A 22,543-nucleotide genomic window follows, 5' to 3' on the forward strand; every position below is an offset into this window, starting at 1 on the left:
ACATGCCACATCCAGCAAAAGGACAGACACTGGGCATAATATTGCAAAAAATAGCTTCACAAGGGTAATAATAAAAGAAAGACAGTTTGTCTACTTGGACAGGGGACAAAAATGAACAATGTCCCTAGAACAGGTACAAATGCTAGACCAATTAACACACTTCAAATGAAAAATTAAATGACTGGCATATTATTGAAAAAAATTAAACGTAAACGGGCGGGCCCCCTATTGGGCGGGGCCCATGGGCTTGAGCCCAGTCAAGCCCAATGGTAAGTCCGGCCCAGCTGATTAGTGATACTTATACTAAACCCACAGATCGTAATCAAATTATTGACTTTTCCAAAGTTAATCCTGCCACTGTCTTTAGATCTACACCACATAGCCAAAGTAAGTTGGTTTATAGAAAAGTCAGTAATACTGAATATATAGCAAAGCAGTTACAGGAGATGGTTACTAAATTAAACCTAGATGTGTTCCCTTACAAGAACTTGTTACTAAAAGTAGAAGATTTTAAGTGAACAATTTCTGGTAGGGACTTACAGAAAAATAAATTAACACATATACCATTTATATTTCATTCCCGTCAACACTACCCTTACATATTCGCAATACAGGTATCCCCCTTTCAATCGCTCCGCAGAGAAAAAATTATATGAGTAAACAGAGCAGATTTTTATAACAAAATATTAAGAAACCCCTTACATTTCTCAGGTCCCAAATAATGGGCTGTAAAGCCGCATACACACGACCATTTTTAATGTCCTAGAAAAAACTATGTTTTTTTCCGACGTGATTCTTGTCAAGCCTGCCTTGCATACACACGATCCTGAAAAAAATGCTCAGGCAAAGCGCGGTGACGTACAACACGTACAACGGCACTATAAAGGGGAAGTTCCATTCAGATGATGCCACCCTATGGGTTGCTTTTGCTGATTTCGTGTTAGTAAAAGTTTGTAGAGAGACGATTCGTGCTTTTCAGTCTTCGTGCTTTTCAGTCTGTTACAGTGTGACGAATATGCTATCTCCATTACAAATGCTAGCTTTACCAAAACGAGTGCTCCCATCTCATAACTTGTTTCTGAGCATGCACGTTTTTTTCACGTCGTCAAAGCCTACACACGACAGTTTTTCGCGACAACATTTTTTTTTAATGCCCATTTTTCACGTCGAAAAAAATTCTCGGGACCATACACACGATCATTTTAAAGACCATTTAAAAAAATGGCATTTTTCACGTCATGAAAAACGGTTGTGTGTACGCAGCATAACACTTTTCTTTCCTGCATGCATTGCTCCAACCTAATTAAGAGTGATTCCCTTTCTTAGGTGCTTATGTACCTGGGGGAAATATATTGAAAACACAGCACAGTGCCCTTGTTGACTTTACTATGTGGATTAAACCATGCAAAAGGCTAAAGAAGGCATAGTCAGACACAAATACAAGCATTTTGCAGAAATAAATGCCAGTTTTCCAGACATTTCACTGTTCAATGTTACTGAAGTGGCAACATCCTGTACTTATAAAAAGATGCAGAGACCAGTGTTGATGTCATCATGTGAGCACCTCTCTCTGCATCATTGAGAACTGCACACTACTGGAGAAAATCCAAAGATAAAGAGGATCCTGCTTAATGTGGCCATCATAAAAGCCTTTTAAAAAGGTAGGAACAAAAAAAAATATAACATGACATGGGGCTTTTAGGGTTAAAAAGAGTGTGGCAAATGGGGTGGGAATTCCAATGTTGGACGTTAATCAAGAAGTCTAATGCCGCGTACACACGATCAGTCCATCCGATGAGAACGGACCGATGGACCGTTTTCATCGGTTAACCGATGAAGCTGACTGATGGTCCGTCACGCCTACACACCATCGGTTAAATAACCGATCGTGTCAGAACGCGGTGATGTAAAACACAACGACGTGCTGAAAAAAATGAAGTTCAATGCTTCCAAGCAGGCGTCGACTTGATTCTGAGCATGCGTGGATTTTTAACCGATGGTCCTGCCTACTAACGATCGGTTTTGACCTATCGGTTAGGAATCCATTGGTTAAATTTAAAGCAAGTTTGCTTTTGTTTTAACCGATGGTTAAATAACCGATGGCACCCACACACGATCGGTTTTGACCGATGAAAACGGTCCATCAGACCATTCTCATCGGTTTAACCGATCGTGTGTACGCGGCATAATAGTTATATGACTACTCCTGCTTTATTAATATACAGTATATTATTTGCTATAATTCATACAAACATAATTTCAAATCTGCCATACTCACTTAATTATACAGTTGAATTGTTTTTTTTTATCTTTTTAAATGTCAATATTGTTGTATTTCAGGTATGTCAAGGACTGTACAATGACACTGAATGCAGTGAAATACAGAAAAACAAAGATGAATATGAAGTTGTTCAAAGCAGAGGATCATACATTATGCTTATATACATTGCAATTTTGAGTCTAATGTCAGTTCTACCGGCACTTATTCTTGGGACTTGGTCAGATAAGGGAAGTCGCAGGCATGGAATGATCTTGCCTTCTATTTTTTCTGTTGCAAGTGGAGGGCTTTTCATTGCAATAAGCTATTTTAAAGAAATGTCTGTTTACTGGACCTTTGCTGCTGCTGCTCTGATTGGAATTTCTGGAGGACACGTCTCAATGTTTTTAAGTGTTTTCAGTTATTTAGCTGACATCACGGAAAATTCACAGCGCACTTTTAGAATGGGAATTGCGGAATCAATGATATTTATTGGAGGAACTTCTGGGTTTCTTCTGGGTGGAAGCTTGCTTCAGCATAGCACCTTCACCATTGTGTTTGCTGTGTATTGTGGCTTCAATTTGCTTGCAGCACTATATATCTTGTTTTGGTTAAAGGAATCAAAATCACCCAATGGATATAGTAAACTTTACGAGGAGTATCATGGGGATGATGATGACTGTGAAACAAGTGAAGGACAAAAAGATCGTCCCAAAAGATCGGTGTTAAAATATGTAAAAGACTCATTTAGAACTATTTGCAAGAAGCGCGAAGGTCACAACAGATTGAAGTTTTATCTCATATTAGTCTCCGTTTTCCTAATTAATATCTGCAATGTTGGTAAGTAGCTGTGTATTTATATATTTGTTTAAGTAGAGTGCGTAGATTGCAATATGTGATATTTTGGGGCAAGAATGAAAATACATTAAACCATAATCTGACATATTTATAAAGGTTCACTTTAAAATTTCCTGCAATTTTTGCCAGCATTCGTCTAGCCTCGTCTGAGGTTAGACACATTTTCACACTATACACTCTCTGCTGGATTCACGTAGGGCGGCGTATTTTTGAGGTGGCGTAGCGTATCGTATTTACGCTACGCCGCCGTAAGTCAGAGAGGCAAGTGCTGTATTCACAAAGCACTTGCCTCCTAAGTTACAGCGGCGTAGCGTAAATGGGCCGGCGTTTGTGTATGACCCGACGTGATTGCCGTTTTTAACGAACGGCGCATGCGCCGTCCGTGGACATATCCCAGTGTGCATTGCTCCAAAGTACGCCGCAGGGACTTATTGGTTTCGCCGTGAACGTAAATTACATCCAGCCCCATTCACGGACGACTTACGCAAAGACGTAAAATTTTCAAAATTCGACGCGGGAACGACGTCCATACTTAACATTGGCTAGGCCAGCTATTTGTTCGACTAACTTTACGCCTGAAAACGCCTTACGTAAACGGCGTATCTTTACTGCGACGGGCAAGCGTACGTTCGTGAATAGGCGTATCTCGCTGATTTACGCATTCTAGGCGTAAATCAGCGTTCACGCCCCTAGCGGTCGGCGGAACTAGACAGCTAAGATACGATGGCGCAGACAGTTGTATCTTAGCTACATTTAAGTGTATCTCAATTAGAGAATACACTTAAATGTACGACGGCTTAGATTCAGAGTTACGAAGGCGTATCTACTAATACGCTGGCAAAACTTTTTGCAAATCTAGCTATCTATTTATAAAAAAAAAATTATGTTACATTCTCTGCATATTTACCTGAAAATCAGTAAACATAACATTCACCAATTTAAAATCGCTGTTTTTTTTTTCTACTTTTTTTTTATTAAATACGGATTTAAAAACCATCCAACCTGTCACACAAGGTATGTGGAAAGGATTTTTTTTTGGGCAAAGGGGTAGTAAGCATGCAGCCCCATACCACTTTGATACTAGTCCACATGTTCTGGGAAGTGCTTTGAAGGGAGCTTCTACAGCATCAGTGTTAATGGACAGCGGGATCTTTCAGGCCCCCAGTGCCCAGGGAAAGGTTCAGGAAATGGAGCTTTAAGTTCAACTTAAAATCCCCTATAGGGGTTAAGTAGGTAATTGCCCCCAACCTGGTGAATTTGTTTAATGTGTCCAAAGGACCCTTATCTAGATCCAGTACATGAAGTTCAGAAATAGGAAAAAATGCAAATAAAAATACATGTAATGTTGTTTGTTGAACATATACCTTAAAGATTCAAGGGCTATTTGCACATGTCTACTAGTGCAGATTATCAAAGGAGAGATTAAAAACTCCTTTCCCCTCTTCCTTTTTTTTTTCTCAAGCTCTTGTTTAAAGTAAGGGGAATATCAGTTTAAAGTATAACTAAAGGCAATTTTTGTTTTTTGTTTTGGATAGAGTGTAGAGGGATTAGAACATCGGTCAGGTTTTTTTTTTGCTGTCTGTGACCCTCTTTATTTGTCTTGTTTACCATTATAATTAAAAGTAAAAGAATAAAAATCTTCCAATGGGGACACTGGGGGTCCCCAAGAGATTACCTTTGTTTTCAGGGATTTCCTCTCACTTCTTGTTTGGCTATGGGACAGGAAGTAAAGGGAAATCTCCACAATTGGAAGGAGATGGTGGGTAAAAATCTGTCAAGGGGTATAATCCTCCCTTACGCAATCCAAAATTGAAAAATAGTTCTACTTTAACAACTAGGTTTGAAGGGTGCCTTCCTTTTCTGTGGCTTCACTAACTATAAGACCCCTTTCACGCTGCCAGCAGGCCACATTAAGAGTTAAGCGCTGCTAGTTTTAGCGACGATTTACCGTAGTTTTAGTGGCGCTTTTCGGCCTCTAGTGGGGTACTTTTTACCCTCCGCTAGCAGCCAAAGTAAGGGTTAAATGCGTTCAAAAAGCAGGCGCTTCGGCAGCGGTACCCATTAATTTCAATGGGAAGGTGGGGGAGCAATGTATACACCTCTCTAAATCGCACAAGATGCTGCTTGCAGGACTTTTTCTAACGTCCTGCAAGCGCACCGTTACACTGTGAAAGCACTTGGGCTTTCACACTGGGGCTGCAGGGGAGGCGTTTTTCAGGCACATTGCAGGTGCTATTTTTAGCCCTTTAGCGTCTGATAAACGCCTTCGCTGTGAAAGGGGTCTAAGTCTATATTTGGTTTAAGTTAATTTTTGAGCAATATTCAGTAATTTTAACATTTCCTGCATATTTAAACTCATCAAAATATAATGGGACTTAAAAAAGTGGCGTCCCGTCCATTAGAGCTGCCCCCTCTCTCCTCGCCACCCCCTATATGCTGTGGATAGATTCATGCATATCCGCGGTCAGGGCACATGAATTACAGGGCACATGAATTACAGCGACCAATTTTTTTTTTAAGCATCTAAATAGAGCCAGAGTCTCTAATAGGCTTCAACATAGGGTGGACTTGGGTCGCCAGAATACAGAGAACAGTCATTGCTCAAAAAAAAAGCGTGGGGTCCCCCTAAATTCAATTACCAGGCCCTTCAGGTCTGGTATGGATATTAACCACTTAAGCACCGCCTCCTGCACATATACGTCAGCAGAATGGCACGGCTGGGCACATGTATGTACAGGTACTTCCTGTACATGTACCCAGCCGTGGGGCGCGGCCGAGCGGCCGCGTCACGCTCCCGCAACCCGGTCCGAAGCTCCGGGACCGCGGGACCCGTGGACCCGATCGCCGCTGGGGTCCCGCAATCGGTCCCCAGAGCTGAAGAACGGGGTGAGACGCGTGTAAACATGGCTTCCCAGTTCTTCACTATGGCGACTGCATCGATCGTGTCATGCCTTTTATAGGAAGACACAATCAATGATGTCACTCCTACAGCCACACACCCCTACAGTTGTAAACACACATTAGGTGAAACATAACTCCTTCAGCGCCCCCTGTGGTTAACTCCCAAACTGCAACTTCCACAGTAAACAATGCATTTTTAATGCATTTTTTGCTGTGAAAATGACAATGGTCCCAAAAATTGTGTCAAAATTGTCCGAAGTGTCCGCCATAATGTCGCAGTCACGAAAAAAAATCGCTGATCGCCGCCATTAGTAGTGAAACATTTTTTTTTATAAAAATGCAATAAAACTATCCCCAATTTTGTAAATGCTATAAAATTTGCGCAAACCAACCGATAAACGCTTATTGCGATTTTTTTTACCAAAAATATGTAGAAGAATACGTGTTGGCCTAAACTGAGGAAAAAATGTTTTTTATATATTTTTGGGGAATATTTATTATAGCAAAAAGTAAAAAATATTGAATTTTTTTCAAAATTGTCTCTCTATTTTTGTTTATAGCGCAAAAAAATAAAAAACGCAGAGGTGATCAAATACCACCAAAAGAAAGCTCTATTTATGGAAAAAAAAGGACGCCAATTTTGCTTGGGAGCCACGTCGCACGACCGCGCAATTGTCAGTTAAAGCGACGCAGTGCCAAATCACAAAAAGGGGCAAGGTCCTTTAGCTGCATTTTGGTCCGGGTCTTAAGTGGTTAAGGGGAACCAAATAAAAAAAATGAGGTGGGGTTCCCCCCAAATATCCATACCAGGCCCTTCAGGTCTGATATGGATTTTAAGGGGAACTCCAACCCAAATTTAAAAAATAAATGGCGTGGAGTTCCCCCAAAAATCCACACCAGACCCCTTATTCGAGCACGCAACCTAGCTGGCCGCCCCTCCTGAACTGTTGAAGGCCACATGGCATCAACATGGGGAGGATGCTTTGGGGTCCCCCCCAAAGCACCTTGTCCCCATGTTGATGGGGACAAGGGCCTCATCCCCACAACCCTGGCCGGTGGCTGTGGTGGTCTGCGGGCGGGGGGCTTATCAGAATCTGGAAGACCCCTTTAACAAAGGGGACCCCCAGATCCCCCCCATGTGAAATGGTAATGTGGTACATTTTACCTCTACCATTTCACCCAAAAAAGTGTCAAAAATTTTAAAAAATACATCAGCCGGGGTCAGAGGGGGCGGGGTCACTGGGTGATGCCGCGTCCTCAGTTATAAAAGAACTGTCAGAAGAACAGGAGCGTCACACAGCGGGAACTTCAATTGGAAGCGGATCGTCCGGAGAACCAACAGGGAGGAAGCCGGTGCAAGATGCGGACGAGAAGACCAAAGAAAGAAGCAGAGGAAGAAGAAGATGGAGGAAGAAACCAGAATGAATGCACAAAAGAAGAAGATGGGAGAAGAAGCGCGGAAAGAAGACATTAATAAAGGAATTGTCATAAACTGGCTATTGTCTTTTTCAAATTTTTGACACTTTTTTTTGGTGAAATGGTAGAGGTACAATGTACCCCATTACCATTTCACACAGGGGGGGTGGGATCTGGGGGTCCCCTTTGTTAAAGGGGTCTTCCAGATTTTGATAAGTCCCCTGTCCGCAGACCCCCACAACCACCGAGCATCGGACAAGGTGCTTTGGGGGGGACCCGAAAGCATCTTCCCTCATGTTGAGGGCATGTGGCCTGGTATGGTTCAGGAGGGGGGCGGGCGCTCTCTCACCCCCCCTCTTTTCCTGCAGCTGGCCAGGTTGCGTGCTCGGATAAGGGGTCTGGTGTGGATTTTTGGGGGAACTCCACGCCATTTTGGGGTGGAGTTCCCCTTAAAATCCATACCAGACCTGGAGGGCCTGGTATGGATATTTGGGGGGAACCCCATGTAATTTTTTTTAATATGACGGCAGGGTTCCCCTTAATATCCAATACCAGACCTGAAGGGCCTGGTAATTGAATTTGGGGGGACCCCACACTTTTCTTTCTTGTTTATGAATGAATTTTCTCTGAATTGCCGGGACCTGACAATTCATTATAGCCGCGAGTGATTTTTAAATGACCTTTTTTCGTCAGAATGTCATTTTGTGCAGAAACAGTTCTAACCACGGGAAACAAATGCGCTAATTTACAGGCATATTATACACCCCCCAGGTACGAAATTAAAAGGAATATTTCACTTTTAGTGTTGCACTTTAAGCATTATTAAACTTACTGCTCCCAAAAAAATTTCCGTTTTAAAAAATAAAAAATGCATTGATTCATGTCCCCTGGGGCAGGACTCAGGTCCCCAAACACTTTTTATGACAAAAACTAGCATATTAACCTTTAAAATTAACACTTTTGATTTCTCCCATAGACTTCTAAAGGGAGTTTGGCGGCTTTACATATTTATTATTGCATTGCGCCCTCTGCTGCGCCGGTTCATACGGTCAATTAATGATTTATCCGGCGCACCAATTAAGCCATGAACCGGCGCAGCGCATTGTTTATAGTAAATCAGCCCCTTTGTGTTTTGTTCTTCTGTGCAGCAAAATGTTTCATGCTGTTCTCAGATGTTATTGTATTTAGAATAAACCATTTCATAATGGCAAAGGGCTTAACATTAGCAAAACTGATTCTGAGTCTGTCGCATTACGTGAAGTGGATGCTTGAATGTTTCTTCATTTTAGGAACTAACAAGCTACTTTCTTCAGAAAAAGCCAAGTTTCATTAGACGTAATATAGTTAAATTATCCATGCAATTATTTTCAACTGACTGGTTTTCTGAATGAGCAATTCATTTCAGAAAAATAAAAGACCAAGTAAAAAGAACGGTTAAATTGGTGACAGCATTAGAGGAAAAGAACAACTCTCTTGTGTTTTCCTGCCGAATGTTTATCAATAGTACTACATTGGCTGCATATAAATGAATGTAAGTAGTCCTATTTTTGCATTTTCTCCCATTGTAGTTCCGATTTACAATTATTAGGTCACAATTTAAGCAAGATGAGCAATGCTTACTTGCTGTCAAAATCACATGTGCTTGCTTTTGACTCTATGGGCCAGATTCACATAGAATCGCGGCGGCGTAACGTATCGTAGATACGTTACACCGCCGCAAGACTTCATCGCAAGTGCCTGATTCACAAAGCACTTGCGATGAAAACTACGCCCGCGGCCTCCGGCGCAAGATGGGCCAATTCAAATGGGCGTGTGCCATTTAAATTAGGCGCGCTCCCGCGCCGGACCTACTGCGCATGCTCCGTTTCCTAACTCCCGCCGTGCTTTGCGCACCGTGAAGTAATTTTTTCGAACAGCGATGTGCGTAGCGTACTTCCGTATTCCCGGACGTGTTATGCAAACGACGTTAAATTTTAAATTTCGACGCGGGAACGACGGCCATACTTTAGACAGCAATACGATTGCTGACTAAAGTTAGGGCACCCAAAACGACGACTAAATTTGCGACGGGAAACTCGACTAGCGCCGAAGTAGCGAACGCGAAGATCCGTCGGGGATCCGCCGTAACTGCTAATTTGCATACCCGACGCTGGTTTACGACGCAAACTCCACCCAGCGGCGGCCGCGGTATTGCATCCTAAGATCCGACAGTGTAAAACAATTACACCTGTCGGATCTTATGGATATCTATGCGTAACTGATTCTATGAATCAGTCGCATAGATAGAAACAGAGATACGACGGCGTATCAGGAGAAACGCCGTCGTATCTCTATGGTGAATCTGGCCCAATGTGCCTGGGTTTGCACATTTTGTATATCCCAACCAGTGGCGGAACTAACGGGGTCACAAGAGGTTGCACTTGCAACTGGGCCCTGGCGTTCCGTCACTGTGGGGGTACCAGAGCCCACACTGTGGCACCATGGCTGCAGTTGCAGTTGTTAAACTTGGATAGTCGGATTCAGAAAGACTTACGCCAACGTATCTACAGATATGCCGCGTAAGTGTAAATATGCGCCGTCGTATCTATGCGCTGTACCCACAGAACTAGATACGCCTGAAAATAGGCTTCCTCCGACCGACGTAACTTTCCTACACCGGCGTAGCGTGGGCGCATATTTACGCTGGATGCATCTGGCGCTCCCATTGATTTCCTATTCAAATATGCAAATGAGGGAGATACGGCGATTCACGGCGAATGTACGTGAGCCCGAAGCAGGCTACGCGCGCTGCGTGTAAGTCATACGTCCGGCCTAAAGTTATTCCAGCAAAAAGCGGGTTTATCTCTGCACCAGACTTACACAGGTCAGCTGGAGAGTAGCTACAGCAGCACTGTTACAGACGAGCTGAGCAACCCCACTTGCAGGACAACACATCTGTGTGCCAACATGCCAGGGGCAGCCGTGGTCCTAGCACTACTAATGTGTCCACCGGCATGTAGGAGGGCATGGGAGAGGATATACCGCACGCGCATGAACGTCTTTGGCATGGGTGATTCGGAGGTGTATCGCATCTTCAGATTCAGCCCTGCTGCCATCCTGGAATTAGCCACAACCCTGCATGATGACATCACCAGCAAGACACATCGCGCACATGCAGTGCAGCCACTGGTCAAGGTACTGGCAACACTCCATTTCCTAGCAAGTGGATCTTTTCAGCGTACAAGTAGAGTAGTGGCTGGGATGTCACAATCCACCATGAACAGATGCATGCACCAGGTTGTCCCCGCAATCCTCACACGCATGTTCCACCACATCATCAGACCCACCCATGAGCATCTGCGGCAGAAGGCAATGCAGGATTTCTTCAGAATTGCAGGATTCCCACGCACCGTGGGGGCCATTGATTGCACACATGTGGCACTACGGCCCCCCCGTGCCACAGAGCACATATACTGTAATCGTAAGCATTGGCATTCCATCAATGTACAGGTGATAGCCGATGCCCAATGCCTCATATGGCACGTCCGTGCCAAACACCCCGGGGCCAGCCACGACAGCTACATATACCGTCAAAGCAACATCCCAACAAAATTCGAACAGAACGTGTACAGGGACAGCTGGCTGGTTGGTGAGTGACATGGGAGTCAGGCATGACTGTCCGACCCCATGATGCAGACATCACAAGGGGCATGCTAACATCCTCCTGTCTTTTCCCTTCCAGGTGACTCTGCATATGCACTTGGACCCCATCTCCTGACTCCATTCCGGAATCCCCAAACCAGAGGAGAGAGAAACTACAATGCTGCACACAGACGTACCCGTGCAGTGGTGGAACGCACATTTGGCATCCTGAAGTCCCGTTTCCGATGCCTGGATAAGTCCGGGGGGACCCTGTTGTATTCCCCAAACTTTGTTTGCCAGATCATCGGTGCATGTTGCATGCTGCACAACTACGCCATGAGAAAGGGCCTGGAGATTGACATATGTGATGACCTGACCCCCGAACCACACAGCCCCCCCCAACCGAGGCTACCCCGTCTACTGAGGGAAGAGCAGTCAGGAGATGCCTTGTGGTAGGCATCTTTGGACGTTAAACACACACATTCATCATGGCACAAGGAGAATGCATGCATGCACACCACTGTGGTCCCTAGCTCTCACACACACCACATCCACTTCACATTGGATTAGCCCAAGTCCACCATGCAGGACTTGGGAGCAGCAACGCCACGCCAAGGCCCCAATGATGTCGCTGTCCATTCATACCACATTCACACACCAGTCACACCAAAATAAATAAGCTCATGACCTAAGCACATACATAAAATAAATAAGCTCATGACCTGAGCACATACATAAAATCAAAAAACTCATATCCTGAGCACAACAAAAAAAACAAAAAACTCATATCCTGAGCACAACCAAAAAAAAATATGGCACTCATTTGCCCTGACGTGGGCTGCCTGGGGGGAGCTTCGGGTGGGGCATCTGGAGGTGGCTCATCCCCAGGTCTGCCACTCCTGGCAGGTGATGCCTGCCTGCCCTCCAAGGCCATGGCAATGCGGCTGAGGAACAGGTTGGTCTGTGCCTGCATCCTCAGCTGGCGGGTGAGGTTGTGCCACTGGTTGCGCTGCCTCCCCTCCTCCTGGATGGCAGCCGTGTTGGCCTGGACCGCCACAGTCAGGGTCTGAACCTCTGACACCAGGTTTGCTGTGGTGGCCTGCAGCTCCCCCAGGCAGGTGACCACTGCAGCACAATTGCTGCTGACATCCTGCACTGCATCTGTAATGTGTGCCGTGGAGGCCAGGCTGTCAGCCACCCTGTGTAGGTCCCCAGCTATTTCCCCCATATGCCGGGTCTGCCGGGCCTGGTCCCTTGCAATTTGTTCCTGCACGGAATCAGGAACACCCCTGGTCTTCCGTGTCGCCTTCCTGGGGGCAGAAGATGCTTGGGACCGGCTGTATTGTGAAGCCCTTGAGGGGTTTCCCCTGCTAGGGGCTGTGCCAGAGGGGCTTCCCCTGATGGGGGGGGTGAGAGGGACCAGGCAAAACAGAGGCCTCCTCTATATAGAGGCAAACCTGGGCAAGGTTCACCATCTCCTCCTCAACCACCTTGAGAGGAGAGGTGTGGGCCCTCCACCGCTGGATCTTGGCTTCCTAGGGGGTCAGGCTGAGGATTTTTTCCAGGGAAGATGGTGTGGGATGGCCACCGGCAGCAGATGGCCCCGCTTCCTCCTGCACATCTGTGGAAGACACAAAGCAGTCACATGTTGGTGGACCCACACATTTGACAAATGTTCCCTTCCACCCCCTCACATGCTACACACAGGATAGGGGGATAAAAAGCACTTACCTGTCCTCGAGGCCTGATCAAGGGAATCAAAGCCCTCCACGCCCTCCAACTTCTCCCTCTCCAGACACCGGGCAATCACCTCCTCCTCCGGGGTCAAGCTCAAATTACATGGTGGTCCGCCACCTGTGCCCCTCTGGTGCTTCTTGCTTCTTCCGAACCTGGCGCCTCAGGTCATTCATTTTTTTATTAATATCCTTGGCGGTCCGGGACTCATTGCCAAGGGCACTGACATCAGTGGCTATGGTCTCCAGGATGACCTGTTTCCTGGCCCGGCTGGTATCGCGACTCTGGGCACCATAGAGGAAGACGTCAAACTTCTCAATGGCAGAGATGAGGACTGCCTTCTCCTCTGGCGAGAAGTTCTTCTTCCTCCTGTCCTTCTCAGAATCTGCAGCAGCCATCGCACAGCAAAAGTACCTGGCTCAGGGGGGGGAAAAAGCAGGATGTCCTTTTGCGTCGGACGGGCGCATGTCTGGGCGTATTAATGCGCTCGGCGTAAGCCGGTGGGCCGTCGTATCCCAGGAAGTTGTGTCAGCGTAGTTGTGAGCATGCGCACAGGGAAGCGATCGTTCGTCCACGTCACTGCGCATGCTCCGTTGATGATACGCCAGGCGTAAGCCACTGCTCCACGCTCAGGCCATCATTAGCATAAGGTCACACCCACTTACACTTACGCCAGCTTACGCCTTCAAATTTACGTTACGCCGGCGCAACATTGGGAGCAAGTGCTTTGTGAATACTGGGCCAGATTCACAAAGCACTTACGCCGACGTATCTAGAGATGTGCGGCGTAATTCAAAAATGCGCCGCGCGTATCTATGCGCCGTATCCTCAAAACGAGATACGCCTGAAAAACATTTTTTTCCGGCTGAAGTAAAACGATTAAACTGGCACATCTTGGAGCGCAAAATACGCTAGACACATCATTGATTTGCTAGTTAAATATGCAAATGAGGGAGATACGGCGATCCACAAAAGTACGCTTGTGCGGCGTAGGCTACGCCCTGTGCGCATCTGCTAGTTTCCCGGGGGAAAATTACACCTTATAAAAGGTGCCTTAACTTTGCACCAGCCGTGTAAAGGTCAGCTAAAGCAACACCGTTAGGGAAGAGCTGAGCACACACACTTGCAGGACAACAATCTGTATGCCAACATGCCAGGGGCATCCATGCTCATAGCTATACTAGTGACTTTAGAGGAACGCAGAAGGAGGAGGGAACGGAGGAGGAGGGCACAGGAGAGGATATACCGCACACGCCTAGATGTGTTTGGCATGGCTGTTTCTGAGGTGTATCGCAACTTCAGATTCCCCCCTGAAGCCATCATGGAATTAACCACAACCCTGCAGGATGACATCACCAGCCCAACACACCGCTCACATGCACTGGAGCCACTGGTCAAGGTAGTGGCAACACTCCATTTCCTTGCCACTGGCTCTTTTCAGTGCACAAGTGGATTGTTGGCTGGGATGTCACAATCCTCCATTAGCAGATGTGTGCACCAGGTTGTCCCTGCAATCCTGAGACGCATGGCCAACCAAATCATCAAACCCACCCAGGAGGACCTGCGGATTAAGACAATGACAGATTTCTACAAAATCGCCAGATTCCTACGCACCGTGGGGGCCATTGATTGCACACATGTGGCATTACAGCCCCCCCATGAGACAGAGCACATGTACCGCAATCGGAAGCATTGGCATTCAATCAATGTACAGGTGATAGTCGATGCCCAATACCTCATATGGCACGTCCGTGCCAAACACCCAGGATCCAGCCATGACAGCTTCATATATCGTCAAAGCAACATCCCAAGAGAATTTAAACAGAACGTGTATGGGGACATCTGGCTGGTTGGTGAGTGACATGGGTGTCAGGTAAGACTGCCCCCCCCCCATGATGCAGACATCACGAGGGGCACATGCATGACTAACATCCTCCTGTCTTTTCCCTTCCAGGTGACTCTGCATATGCACTTGGACCCCATCTCATGACTCCATTCCGGAACCCCCAAACCCCAGGAGAGGAAAACTACAATGCTGCACACATACGTACCCGTGCAGTGGTGGAACGCACCTTTGGCCTCCTGAAGTCCCGTTTCCGAATGCCTGGATAAGTCTGGGGGTACCCTGTTGTATTCCCCAAACTTTGTGTGCCTGATCATGCATGCTGCACAACTTTGCAGTGAGAAGGGACCTTGAGATTGACATACGTGATGACCTGACCCCCAACCAGACATTCCCCCCCTGACCGAGGGTACCCCCTCTTCTGAGGGAAGAGCAGCCAGGAGACGCCTCGCAGAAGGCATCTTTGCACAGTAAACACACAAATTAAACATGGCACAATGAGAATGCATCCATGCACACCACTGTGGTCCCTAGCACACACACCCCACATCCTCATCGAATTGGATTAGACCGAAGTACCCCGCATGGTACTAGGGAGCAGCAACCCATGCCAAGGCTCCAATTATGTCACTGTGCATTCATACACCATTCACATGGACCTGGGATCACTTCTCCCTGGTCCTGGGGATCCCTACTCCACCAAAAATGAGGGTGACACCCTTTTTTCAGCAGGAATGTCACCCCCACATTCATACATCATTCACACAAATATAACAAATCATAATCACAGTAGAATTCCAAAAAAAATTAAAAACAAAGTACACCCAAAATTAACAGCGGTGTGAGCTGCGCCTGGGCCGGCCATGGCCACGGGCCCTCAGGGGAGACTCATGGGGGGGAGCAGGGGAAGGAGGAGCCTCCCCTGGTGGCTGTCCACCTGCTGGCCTGCCCTCCAAGGCCACGGCTATCCTGTTCAGGCCCACAGTGAGGGCTGCCGTATTGGCCTGGACAGCCTGGGTATTGGCGTGGACAGCCTGGGTCAGGGCACTCACCTTCAACCCTGTGTGGACAAAGGTGTCATCATCAACAGTGGGTGTGCTCGTACTCTGTTGTGAATTTTTTTTTTAATATTAAGTTTCCTTATATATTTTTCAACCTCTATGTAAACTTCAAATTTGGTGATATTTTTATCTGGGCAGAATTTCATGCCTTTTGACAGCACTTCCAGTTCTGCTCTGGAGAACTCGACTCCTGCCAGATTGAATATTCCCTCATTTAGTTGTCTCGAGGTCTTTTTCGTCCTGGCTCCCCCTCGTCTCCCTCTTTTTCGGGGTCTGTTTTCTGGGGGTGGACAGGAGTGGTAGGAGTTTTATAAGGGATTTTGTAGGGTTCTTTCCATCCCCTCCATTCCCCCCCCCCTGTGGTGGATGACTTTGTTGTTGAGCCGGTCTTCCCCTGAAGTTCCCTCTGAATTGACCTCTAGAGGGTCTGGGTGCATATTGGCTCAGTGGGGGTTATAGTGGTAATGGTCATAATCCCCTGAGTGATTCTCCAATGGAGCGTATCTGTTATAATTGGATCCTCCATATGGTGCTGGATAGTATTCATAATGTGCTGGGTGGTTACCATAATCGCTGGGGGGGGGGGCCCTCCCAGGCTGGTAGTTGGTCCCTTTAGGGAGTACGGGAAGCTTTGTCTTTTTAGGGGTATGAGTTTTATTTTTATGTTTTACTTTGCTAACTACATGAGAACATTGGTTCTGAACTTCCATGTCCCTAGCTGCGGGTGGCTCAGTAGAGCTGGCAGGATCAAATTCATCTTTAAAAACATTGGCCGATTTTGCTCAAAGACAATGACTTGGCCGCAATTTTACCCCCCAAAACCAAATTTGTGTACAGGAGGGCACCAGGTCTACGGAATATGATTGCTCCAAATGTACCAGATCCTCCACCTCGACCACCTATTTTTCTTGATGGATCAGGCTTCCATCATTGCACCAGGTGCAAGTCATGTAAAAGTACCACTAGAACAAGTAGAAAAATTACCAAATTTAAACCCAACATTACACAAAAAGAATATACAGTTAAACCTCTTATAACCTGTGACTCACATCATGTCACCTACTTATTAGAGTGCCCGTGTTCGTTACAATACGTGGGTCGTACCACCAGAAAATTGAGAATAAGAATTAACGAACACGTGGCTAATATTAAAAATGGTTTCCCCAACCATAGTGTGTCACGGCACTTCACACAATGCCATAATAAAGATCCCAGTAAGCTTTTATTTGTTGGTATAGATAAGGTAACCAGTCACTGGAGAGGCACTAACATGTTACAAGCTGTCTCACAGAATGAGACCATGTGGATCCACCGTTTGGGGACGATGCATCCGCAAGGCCTCAACATTGAACTGGACCTGAACTGCTTTCTTACCAATTATTAACATAGGGTATTGAGTCTTATATAAACTAATTGATTTTAATTTATTTTATAATATAGTAATTTTATTCCATTTTATATCTTCATTTTAAATCCTCCTTTTTAATGACTTGATATATAAATGTAACTTTTTTATTACTTTGAAAATTACTACTGCCAACCTAAACTCTAGGGCATGTCAACTAGGACCCATTCCTACAGCCTATTAGGGTTAATTTAGGTTTAGCGCAGTACCTATTTTAAATTTTCTGTCTGTCAGTATGTTTATTATGTGTTATTTAGGTTCTCTGGTTCAAATGTATGTCCCAATCCAGAAGTATTCCTGTATCTTTTTTCAGTATCTTGACTGTAAAGACATTTCATGTAGTCTAAAACAGCAGGAGTCACATTGTAATCGTATAAACCTCTTACATTGCAAGGGGCGTGACGGTAATGCCGTCTGATATATCACCCTAGCATCGAATCCGCTACTGAGGCTGTCAGACGCTGTTCCCCGCCCATAACAATTGACGGACATATAAATATATCAAACCAGCGTGGTTGGGCATGCCTCCTGAGGACGTTCATAACGAAACGTACGTCGGGGCGGTACCCAACCACGCAAACGTACCTGTCACTTCCTGTACCGCTGGTTCCTACCATCGCTGAGGTGGAACGCACGCTCCAACACGAGTACAGCACACAGCGCCTTGGATCCCACATTCGATCTAACGCAACTGAGCCTCAGTGCCGGGTTTGAGGCACCACTAACAGTAAGCGGCCACTTGGCTCCCTCTGTACATATATTTTAAATTCTTATTAAACAAGTTACACTATGTTTGGCACTATTCTGTTTTGCATGCACCTATCGGGATTTCATTGATTGCAACCAACCATCATTGCCAGGACGTATCTGACCATACAGGTGACCCTGTTAAAGCGTTTAATGTCCTCCTTTTTGGTATCAAAATAGGGGGCATTTCTTTCTGGTAAGGAGCCATCTTATTCACTTCGGGTGTATGTCAGCACTATGGTGAAGGTGGATCCACATTTGATTTGATTGCCAGCACACAACTTTCTTCAACTATCAAGGACTGTTTATGAGAATTTCTTTATTCTTGCTTGAATTTGACTTTTTTCATATCAGCCACTGGCACATATTATGTTTATGGTTTGGCACAGTAATTTTGAGATATAACCGGTATCCAACAACACTTTATTTAAGGACTTTCTTACTAGACCATCTAGTAATATCAGATGTTATAGTATTATATATTTACTTAGTGGTTTGATTTGAGTAAGTATTGTCCCTGTGATTAACTGTAACATGCTTGTACTGTATATAAGAAAGCTAAGATACCATTAAAAGTATTCATTCATACATTTTGAAACCAGTAACAGAGCTTGTCGGTCTCATTATTCTGGGGAATGGAATGGATCGGGTCGTGTCTGATGTCTTTCGGACTGTCGGATAAGCTGTCGTGGCTGATGGAATGGGAATATCGTAAATGGTGGTGACCGTTACAACCCCCAAAAAAAGAAAAAAAAAATCCCCCACAAAAAACACCCACACCACATTTACATATTCCAACCGGGTATATACCGCCTAACCGGATGAAGTGTCTGTATCGATATAACCCCTTTATACCCAGACCCCTCAACCCTCCTGCATATATCAGATAATCCAATCCCTTTACTCAGGACCAACCTATTGGGCACCAATCCGCCCTCATTTTTTCCGATTACTCACTATAACTCTACCTCCCAGACACTATTATCTTTGATTTCACTCTACTAGAATTATTTTAAACAACCACCCCCTCAATGGAGGCACCCCCCTACTCCCACCCATACAGAAAAGCACATTTAGTAAAAAAATAAGGGAAGATACACACAAAAATGTCCCATATTGTTATTGTTACCCCATTTTATCCTCCCTCTACTCCCATCCCTCCAGAGAGAAAAAATTATATATTTTAAAAAAACTCATTGGGAGGGGAGGGGAGGGGAGGGCAGAGTCCATGAAGGAGAAACAAAATTGGGGGTCCATCCTTTCTGCACCCAGATAAATTATCTAGGTTGGGCCATATCGGGTTTGTCTACGTCCTCTTTAACGATTTCTTCGTTGGCCTCTTACATAGGACTGTTGCCATTGCTCAGGATGCTGTACAAATAATTCTAGATTACTCATTCTCCAATCTATAAAGTCAACTGGAGGGAGATCCAATATTTCCACGAATGACTGCAGGCCGTCTTTTGTACGAAGGGTTGCTGTTTACCATTTCTGGAGGCCGTCAAGCTAAATGGATACCCCCAGTGATAATTAACCTCCACTGTGCGCAGGGCCTCTAGTAAGGGCCGAACTGAGTGGCACTGGAATAAAGTCCGGCGTGAGATGTCTCAATATAGGGATAGGTTTGCATCCTCAAACACTATTTCAGGTTTGCTCTGAGCCATTCTCATGATAGATTATTTTTCTGCATATTTATGTACTCTGCATAAAACATCCCTTGTTTTTTTCATATTCTGCATTTTATAGGGTGGGGTGCGGTGAACCCGGTCTATCTCTACAGGCTCAGGTATCAATTACCCCATGATCTGGCTAAATATTTTTTGAACTGCTGAAACCAATTCAGTCGTCAGAATTGTTTCAGATAGTCCTTTTATGCAGATGTTTTGTCACCTGTCCCTATTCTTGTAATCCTTGTGATTTTTGATGCTACCCTGAACCTCCGCCATCGTCTGTGCCATTACTTTGTGCTATTTTCCAGATTTTTAACCCTATGTCCCAATGCCTTTGTATCTTCCCTTAGGCTCTCTACTGCTTGCTGACATGACTGTTCCACTGCACTTATTAGTTGTTGGATATCTGCTTTAGTAGGGAGGGCCCTCAGCAACTCCATAGTATCGATCTATGTGTCCTACATATCCCTGTATAGCCCTTGTGACACACCATTTGTTGGCCTAGGGTTTATTGCCTGAATAGTCAGGCCTTCTCCCTGCGAGTTGTGATCAATCATTGTCTGTCCCCCCTCCGAAGCTAGAATCTCCCTGCCTTCTGCTAGGGTAGCCTATCTGGGGGAGGAAGCCTCTAAAATTCCTCATCGGCCTCTGGATGCATCATATTACAGTGTTCCTGCGTTAGGGAGTCCTGATTGCTTGTTAAAGTCTCTCTTTGCTCTGTATGGCCATTCTGTACTCGTGGGGGTCCCTCTTTCACTAGTAAATAACCGTATTCGGGTATCACCATGCCATTACCCATTCTCAGGGGACTACCCCCAGATTCTGGAGTATCAGATTCGGGGGAACTTCCTCCCCCGCCCTGTCGCTGTTGATCTCCTACCGTGCTCCAGAAGGCCTCGGTATGCTGGCTCCATTTGCCTCCATGGTGCCATGTTTCCTTTGCTCATGCTTCCCTGTTTGGCGACCTGGCTCCAGGGCACGAGGTGAGAGGTAGGGCCGAATACCTTCCACCCAGCTGCGTCCTCCTCTGGCCGGTTGCATCGTCGTCTGCCTACGTGTCGTCATGCTAATCAGCTGATCAGATAGTTTGGGCTGGATTCTTGCACATTTGTCATTCAATAATACAAATAATCATATTAATAATAATAATACAAAGTGTTTTTTTATTAAAACAGTGTACCTAATACAAAACTTTGTATGTCCTTAAAAAAATCTGTACATAAAAGTATTTAGGTATGCAAATTAGTCATAGGATTATTGTCAATTTACCTCAGATCAGTTCTTAGATCACCTTATTCACTGCTTTTTGTGTAGGATATTCATTGTTTAATTTAATCAGAAGGTGGTTACAATGTTTTACTTCTGTTATAACAAAGTGAGTACACTGGTGGCTAAATGGTATTCAAGATTTGCAGTCCTGGGATCCAGGGATTTGATCCATCCAGGGACATGAGTGTGTGTCTGGGGAAGAGGGTGATCAAGTGGGTTTATTCCAACAGTTTACTAACATTTAAATTATTGCGCTGAATATTTTATATGGCAATAGTCATATGAAGCAAACATGATGGGCCTTGTATTGCAGCAAAGTATCATTTGGTAGAGGAGATTGCACATCAAAATAAATAAATAAATAAATAAATACATATTGTAGAAAAAGGAAAACATTTAACATGTAAAAAGTCCTTTAGCATAATGACTGATAAGAAGGTTTTATAACACATAAACTTTAGGCCATTGCCACATATAGTGCCATGGTCTATGTTCGCTACATCTTATAGATAGAATCGGTGGCGGCTGGTGCTTAATATTTTGGGGGGGGGTGGCAAACCAATGTCACCCGCCCCCAATACCCCGCGGGGGGGGAGACAGACGGACAGAGGTCTCCATTCTCTAGGAGGAAGATGAGAGGGATCTCGCTACGGGACCATTGCTTCTCCTTCCGGCCGAACAGGAAGTGGGCCCTGAGACCCCGGAGACCCGATAATCAGGACCCACTTCCTGATTGGCTGGGAGAAGAATCAGGAATACAATAGCGAATATTAATCTGCTATTGTCACACAACCGGGTGAGCTTAGGGTGCATTGCTCTGCGCCCTGAGCCCACCCTTTTTTGAAGCCAATTAGAGCCTCATGCTATAATCACTGCATGTAGATTAGGGTCGGGTGCATGGATTAGGAGGATGGGTCACCACTGCATAGAAAACTTAATATGACTAGGTGACGGTAACCTAAGCATCTGGCTAGATGCCCCCTGATGACGTGGAGAACCACGAAACATATGTCGGAGGCAGTCTGACATCCCTGCTCCCCAGCTGATCCCGCACATAGACGCTGCAAACTCGATTGGGACTCCCCGAACCGAGCGGCCTGTAAACATTTAGCCAGAGCTCACATCCAGCGCTTGCAGTCCTAGTGCCGGGTAGGCACCCACTCAAGTAAGGGGCCAATCAGCCATTTTTGTATTTTACATTTTAATAAAGCAATAATGCACTATCAGCTCTCTTTTTGTTTTGTGGATTGATTCCCGGGATATCATTGGCCCTAACATCCTAGCAGTCTGAATAGCTGGTGAATTGTGTGCAGGCACTTAAACCTGCTCAGCTCAGCAGACCTTTCTTTTTAATTAAAGAGGTCCACACTTTCCGGTAAGAGCATAACTTGACTAGAGCACATCGGGTGAAGCCTTAACAGATGGTGGTGGCTGCAACTTCACTCACTTTTCATCATGTGATTGCAAATTTATTTTTCTTGGGAAGATCACCACATATGGACTGTCCTTCTTAGTGTGTTTTTAAAGACACGCAACTATTCATTCACTTTATTGTTAAACTTTCACGATTCTATGTGATCATTATTTTGGCATATTATTCACAGCATCTGTTTTTATTGATTTATTTTTCATCATTGTTATACAGCATATGTTGTTTTTGTCACTGGAGTGTTTATTATAATTAATTCAACACGCTTACTGTTGGGTCCCTCCTAGTGAGGTCATCCTAACAGCTAGCCAACCATCCCTCTAGCGCCCTCT

At 45.3% G+C, this 22,543-nt stretch overlaps 1 protein-coding gene across 1 annotated transcript in view; it reads left to right on the top strand.

Annotated features, from left to right (window-relative positions):
* LOC120937520 (proton-coupled folate transporter-like) overlaps positions 1 to 22,543 on the top strand; it is a 486,881-nt gene that overhangs the window by 93,228 nt on the left and 371,110 nt on the right. The window contains exon 2 of the mRNA XM_040350803.1: positions 2,341 to 3,097. Within this exon, the coding sequence (XP_040206737.1) occupies positions 2,341 to 3,097 (757 nt within the window). The remainder of the gene's footprint in view (positions 1 to 2,340; positions 3,098 to 22,543) is intronic.

The sequence above is a fragment of the Rana temporaria genome, chromosome 4, assembly GCF_905171775.1.
Source record: "Rana temporaria chromosome 4, aRanTem1.1, whole genome shotgun sequence".
NCBI classification, from domain to species: domain Eukaryota; kingdom Metazoa; phylum Chordata; class Amphibia; order Anura; family Ranidae; genus Rana; species Rana temporaria.